Below are 7,379 nucleotides of genomic sequence, written 5' to 3' on the forward strand. Positions count from 1 at the left end.
TTCTTTGGTTGTTTAGCTCTGATGAAGCTCTATCCATCAGGCCCACCAATCAGTGCCCCCCACTACCCCGGACCCCCAATTTACCTGAAAAAGTGGTGTCTGGACATACAAAAATGGTTATTGCTCAAAAACTATAGGAGCTTCAAATTTTCTTTGGTTGTTTAGCTCTGATGAAGCTCTATCCATCAGGCCCACCAATCAGTGCCCCCCACTACCCCGGACCCCCAATTTACCTGAAAAAGTGGTGTCTGGACATACAAAAATGGTTATTGCTCAAAAACTATAGGAGCTTCAAATTTTCTTTGGTTGTTTAGCTCTGATGAAGCTCTATCCATCAGGCCCACCAATCAGTGCCCCCCACTACCCCGGACCCCCAATTTACCTGAAAAAGTGGTGTCTGGACATACAAAAATGGTTATTGCTCAAAAACTATTAAGCATAGGAGCTTCATATTTTCTTTGGTTGTTTAGCTCTGATGAGGGGCTATCCATCAGGTCAACCAATGCCACCTAGTCCCATAACATTTATTTGGAATAAAGACTTCTGAGTTCCGGTGCATTTCTGCGTGCGGGGGTCATTATGTTACCGCTATGCGGTATCTAGTTTTATTGTCTTCTTATACGTTTTCTTTACTGGACAAATAATTTACAGATGTTTGAATATGTAAGGGTTATCTAGGTATAAATTATTTAATGAGTTTTACAACTAAAGCCTGAGAATATCTCCTTTCTTTCTGCTTCAGATTGCCAGATGGTTTCACTCAGCTCCGAGCGTTGGCTCACCTTTCCCTCAATGATGTGACGTTGCAGACGTTGCCCAGTGACATTGGAAAGTATGTATACATCAGTGGCTCATAGTAAACTACATAAGAGAAAACATGATTTTCGATATATTTAAAAGATACTTGTTTTGCAAACCTAATAGTGTTAAACTCTCATAACTGAGTTGTTACTCTAGCCCACCACACCAGACTCGGAGCACCGATACACTGAGAATCTGTACTGGTTTGTGTGATTCTGTTACACGGTGGGCTCTGAAGCAGCTTGGTTCTGGTGGGGGGGCACTGGCGTTTTGAGACAGATGGAAGAGCCCCTTACCATGCCAGGCAGCCCAGACAGCCAGATCTGCCATCTGACTAACCAACATGCCTCTCCTTTCTGCTCCTCCCCTTTCGCCTCTCGCCAACTCCCTCTCCCCCTGCCTCATTTTCTCTGCCGCTCCTCCTCCAGTCTGGCCAACTTGGTGACYCTGGAGCTCAGGGAGAACCTGTTGAAGTCTCTGCCTACGTAAGTGTCAAATCTGCTCGATGGACATGAACAGGGTTTGGTTTTCTCATTGTTCAGTCTTCATCGACAAGTATTAATATTGGAGTCATCCCTGCTGTGCTTACCGTTAGCTTGTAAAGCAGATCTTTAGAAATGGGAAATTCTGGAAACTATGTACAGTTAGTACCTGTTTGTATAAATGGTTTAAAGTGAATTGCTGCCATCACAGTTATTTTCATCTCACATAATTAAAGATTTCTGTGGTTATTTGCACAAATAACAGTAGCAGCAGCTAGCCATAACACTTTATTTATTTATTTATTTATTTACTTACCGTTATTTAATCAGGCAAGTCCTGTTGAGATCTCGGATTTCTTTTTCAAGGGAGGCCTGGGCCTGAAGGCAGCCTATTGTACGTTTTGGGGGGGTGGGAGAAAACAGAGCACCCGGTGAAAACCCACACAAGCACAGGGAGAACATGCAAACTCCGCACAGAAAGACCCCAGGTCCGAACCGGGGATCGAACCCAGGACCTTCTTGCTGCGAGGCATCGGTGCTAACCACTGAGCCGTCATGCACTTCCAGTGTAGCCTGTAATTATGGTTCTGCTGAAATAAATAAATGCCCTTTTTCATGTAAATGACTTTACATTTACTCAACTCAYTTAAGTTGAACCACTTGACATAACTTGGATAAATAAAGTTACTTTACACCTCTGATTTCAAACTGACTAAACTAATAAAAACAAATTCCAAGTAAAACATTAACTTTTTTTAAAATAAAYAAATGTAAAATGGTGACAGAAGCCTTTTAATTATCTTTAGCAGAATATGTTTAAAGGCAATCTGTGTTTGTATCATTACAAGTGAATGAATGGGATGCTTTTATCTTGTGCAAAGCTTGACTCTTTGTTCTTTCAGATTAGAAACTGGTGCGATATAAATGCTTGTGCTATTTRATGTTCAGGTCGCTCTCTTTCCTGGTGAAACTGGAACAGCTGGACCTTGGCAGCAATGAACTGGAAGTTTTGGTTTGTGAACATCTTATCTGCTTTATTTATTCAGTGCACAGTAAATAACACATTGTGTCACTAATAGGGCTGGGCCATATCATATCGTTCACAATAATACCGGTAAAATAACTTGCCCMGGAAAATAAATAKTATCATGATATGCTAATTTCATGACTGACGTCATTCTACCCATGTCGGAGAACCTGCTTGTTTTCAGTTGCGAGACCACAACAGAAAACTGGGCAGCCCAGTCTGATACATGTTTAAACAGACGCTGCTTTCAACAAATCAAACGTACCCCATGGCTTTATCCAATCAGAGCAGAGCAGGGCAGGTCTTTCTGATGTCGACTCTAGAGATGGGATAAATGGCTCTTTGAAAGGATCCGGATCTTGGGGAGCCGTTTGTTTCATAGAGCCGTTCATAATAGCCGTTCGATTTTGAACGTATTACATCATCARGTAGGGAAGCACGTCATCACGTAGCCGTACATAATGACATCATCCTGTCACGTGGGTGGATCCATGTGTTTGTCAAGCGGAAACCCCCCTCCCCCTTTCACCGTGAGCTTCTGTACTCCACAACTCTGCCTGTTTTCCATGAAAAAGCAAAGCAGGAGCGATTTAAATATGGAAAAAATAAAGATTATATGAAGAATAAAATAAATAAAACTGCAAATGGCTCATTACTGCCCGCGATTCGGCTCCTATCGTTTGTTGTAAAGAGCCGTTCAAAAGATTCGGATCGTTCGCGAACGTCACATCTCGTGCAGCAGTCTGCAGGATGAACACCAGTATGAACACCAGTCAGCCTTCAGCTCCTGTCCTGAGTGAGCAAACCCCATCCTTCACACTTCGCTCCCGAGCTACCAGAGACGTTGGTATCTAAAATTTAACACACTATAAGTTTAAGTGTTCAGAGCTTCGTTATCTAACGGATAGATATGTCCAACTTTGCTCACGGGACCAAACTCCTCTCCTCGACAGCGCTGTTACAGGAGCGCCTCGAGGTGCGCAGAGGCTGAGTTCTGTGAGAGCCYCTACTCTTCCAAAATATTCACTCAGTTGAACACTTTGCTCCAGTATAGAAAAGATGAGTCTCCCCTTAGCGATAGGCCCCCCCATCCCGCAAAAAATCAAAAGCAAAAAAACCCGCTATGTTCTTTTTGTAGTTTATTTTTTGTAGCTTATCTCATGTTTAGAGTCATACTGTGACTGAACTGCTCTGTGATTCAATGAATGGTCAAATATGAAGAATAAATAGTATTAAATGAGCTCTCTAAATAATATAATCTTTTTGAAAGAAATAGTTATTTTAATAGATAAATCAGTCAGTCTAACATAAAACGAAGTTATTTTGTGAAGTACAAAATACACATTTGGTATATATTTTTTAGTATAAAATTATAGTACATACATAATGTGTGTGTTTGCACTGAAAATTTATGGAGATGGTTAAATAATTGTATGACTATATCTGACTCAAGTCTTGCCAAAAATGTTTATTAAATATATTAAAKACACTAAAATGACAAATATAAACTACATAAAAGCTGTTCAAAATCTAAACTGTGAACTTTGATTAAAAACATGAACACAGTGTGTAGTATTATGACTATACTATACCGTGTACTTGTGTGTGCGTGTGTGTGTGTGGTGGGTGGTAAAAGGGTTATCGTACATTTATCGTTATCGAGGTAAACTGGTCAATATATCGTGATATTGATTTTAGGCCATATCTCCCAGCCCTAGTCACTAAGTGGGCCAACAAACCCCTTTACATTTCATATTTGTGCCATCAGAGTGGCACACGTGTATTGTAAGTATCGCACTACTGTGATTACGATCTGCTTTTATCTCAGYTACGCCCACCCGTCTCCCCGGGTCAGGGTGAACAAATATATGCAAAGTTGACAGAGGATGGACACTGTCCAAACAGTGACACCATGATGAAGGCTCATTCACATGCTTGTCACAAACTAGCGTCTACATTCTCCTTTCATCTCTTCAAGTACAGACATTTGTTTCGACTTAGATTTGACCATTTAACCTAACGTGCTTCCTGAAATATGTGCTGAACGCTGTAACAAAAGATAGAGGAGTGTCCAGCTGGACTCTCTCCAGTTCACAACAAAGAATAATCTCTGAGCATTTTAAAGAGAGCTGGCAGTTTTTTCCCCTCTTCTCAAACGAGTTGTTATAAAATTCATCGACAGAATGTGTGGTTTTTGGCTCACACTTTGTTTTCATCAAACAATCTGGCTCTCGGGTGTGATTTGCTTAATTTTGCTCCAGATGTTGCTGAACTCTTCGTGTGTGCTCTTGTTTATTTTCCTCCTCTCTCRCATATTTTATCTTGTCGTTTAGCCGGACACACTTGGTGCTCTGCCCAACCTGAGGGAGCTGTGGTTAGACCGGAACCAGTTGTCTTCATTACCACCAGTAAGTGTAGCTTCAACAAACGTGCCCTTTACAAACACATTTTCCTCTTTGCTTTAATAGTAAGATAATAATTGTGTTGCGGCTTGGTATGAACATTGTTTTCTGTGCGTTTAGGAGTTGGGAAACCTGCGGCGGTTGGTTTGTCTGGATGTCTCAGAGAACCGTCTGGAGGAGCTTCCTTCAGAGCTGAGCGGCCTCCTGGCTCTCACCGACCTGCTGCTCACTCAGAACCTGCTTGAAGTCATTCCAGACAGTATCGGTGAGAAGAACCTGCTGAGAGAGAAGCGGGATTAGAAGAACATTGTGTAAAAGTCAAATAACTTGGAAAGAGTCCAGCCTGTTGAACTGTCACTCCTCTTTAAGACTGTTGCTTCAGTAAAAATAACACCAGCTTTGGTTTGTAATGTGGAGTTTCTGAGCTGTAAAGAGAAGCGGTTTCACGCTTTTATTTTCAGAGTGTATATTTTTCRTCCAAAAATATGTCTGGAATCTATGAAGTGTTGATTAAGAAAACACTGACCCAAGCTTCTTGTGCCAAAGTCAACTTCAGTTAAACAGAAGTGATGCTGCCCTCTGCTGGACGAAAATACTTAATGACAAATCTGAATTTGACTTCAGTTTATTTTAAAAGACATCACTTAAGAGTGTTAGACAAAAGTTTTAATCCTGGAAAAGAAGGTTTATTTCAATTTCTGAATGTGTTTTTTATTTGTTTTGTCTCCAGGTTTTCTGAAACAGCTGTCAATCCTGAAGGTGGACCAGAACCGTCTGACCCACCTGACTGACTCAATAGGAGAGTGTGAAAACCTCACAGAACTTGTTCTAACAGAAAATCTTTTACAGGTACAGACATTCACACTGACCGTCTTCAAATTAAGATTTATTGTCCAGGTTTCATTAGGAAAAGTAAAAAGTTGTTGTTTTTCATTTTGCTAATTATTAATGTCGTCTTTTCTCCCTCCCTTCCTTCCTCACAGTCACTTCCTCGCTCGCTGGGCAAGCTGAAGAAGTTGACGAACCTGAATGTAGACCGAAACCGCCTGAGCAGCGTGCCCAAAGAGCTGGGGGGCTGCGCCAGCCTCAACGTCCTCTCTCTGAGAGACAACCGCCTGGGCAAGCTGCCCTGCGAGCTCGCAGATGCAACTGAGCTGCATGTTCTGGATGTGGCTGGAAACAGGTACCCTCACCTAACAGCCTCATCTTTCTTATAACATACGACAACTTTTACTGCTAAGGTTGTGTTACTGTGATTTTTCTGGTGTTTTAAATGGTTTTAAATATTCCAAATGATCCATTACAAAGTCTTTAAACTTGTTTAAGTTCTGTCATTAATATAGATTCATGCAGATCACATTTAGTTCCTCTAAAGACAAGGTTCAGGTTCATTTTATATGTCCCCGCTTTCACCCAGATTACAAAACCTGCCTTTTGCCCTGACAAACCTCAACCTGAAGGCCATGTGGCTGGCAGAGAACCAGTCACAGCCCATGCTGAAGTTCCAGACTGAAGATGATGAGCGAACAGGAGAGAAAGTGTTGACCTGCTATTTGCTGCCTCAGCAGCCTTCACCAAGTCTGGGTGAGCTTCATCTTCAAGAATTTAGCTGTTTTTATTCTGTTCCTTGCTGTCTAGTGATCTGTGTTTTGACTTGTAAGAACTTTGGTTAAAATCAGAGATGATATTAGAAAAATATTAGAATTAATTAATTTTAATGCTTCTGTTTGCCCACTTTACATCCTTCCCTTTTCAATTGTTCTCCACAGAGAATTTGCTGCAGAACAGCAGGGACGACAGTTGGACAGACAGCAATCTGAACAGAGTTTCAGTCATTCAGTTCCAGGAAGAGACCAAGGCCGAAGAGGAAGATGATGATGAAGATCGCAGAGTGAGGAACTACAACTTTGACGTTGTTATTTTTAAACAGTTCACTCCATCATCATGACTGCTCCTCGTTTGTCATAATGTTGAGCTAAATTACCGTGCATAAAACAGTCCAAGAAATTTTATTTTATTCAAAGATTATTGTCTATTATTGACATAAGTTGTTTTTCAGGGCCTCCAGCGCAGAGCCACACCACACCCTAGTGAGCTGAAGGTGATGAAGAAGGTGATAGAGGAGAGGAGGAATGAAGCCTACTCATCTAGACCTGACGAAGAAGAAGAGACACACGACTCACAGGTACTAAAACGTATTAATGTAGAGCTGGGCGGTATGACCTCAAATTCATATCACGGTATAAAATGAATCCCTTCACGGTAGCAGTATATATCGCGGTGGAAAATGATCATAAAAAGCAAAGATAATGTAATTTTTAGAGCATTTATTTTGTAGAAAACTGTAATCATAATCAAACCCAGCATTTTTGCTGTAGTTTAAATGAACATAACAGAAGTACAAAAMAATGTTTTATATTTATTGCAAAACGGTTTCATTAACAAACAAACATTTCTCAAATTTTCAACAATATCAAAACAAAGTGGATGCTATAACCAGTACTTCAAGTAAAATTTTTAATTTAGACATAAAAAAAAATTAAATAGTAGGGTTTCACGTGATGTCAGGACGCAGTGCCAGAGCGCAAAGTTCGGCTGGAGGTCAGGAAGTGAAAAAGTGGAGGATCTGTTATCTGAAAAAAATGCCCATATCTTGTGTAGTTTACG

At 40.8% G+C, this 7,379-nt stretch overlaps 1 protein-coding gene across 1 annotated transcript; it reads left to right on the forward strand.

The window, feature by feature from the left end:
* Window positions 1-742: 742 nt before the first annotated feature.
* Window positions 743-6,897, forward strand: LOC106517453 (protein scribble homolog; the record flags this gene model as incomplete). Its single annotated transcript, XM_014008308.1, is given in 10 exon segments — window positions 743-832; window positions 1,230-1,286; window positions 2,232-2,295; window positions 4,644-4,718; window positions 4,833-4,977; window positions 5,443-5,561; window positions 5,696-5,895; window positions 6,130-6,296; window positions 6,482-6,603; window positions 6,772-6,897. Coding segments are annotated over 10 exon segments (1,165 nt in total), but the record flags the coding sequence as incomplete, so codon positions are not given.
* Between the last annotated feature and the right edge of the window lie 482 nt (window positions 6,898-7,379).

This window comes from Austrofundulus limnaeus, unplaced genomic scaffold (assembly GCF_001266775.1).
Source record: "Austrofundulus limnaeus strain Quisiro unplaced genomic scaffold, Austrofundulus_limnaeus-1.0 Scaffold49, whole genome shotgun sequence".
Classification (NCBI taxonomy): domain Eukaryota; kingdom Metazoa; phylum Chordata; class Actinopteri; order Cyprinodontiformes; family Rivulidae; genus Austrofundulus; species Austrofundulus limnaeus.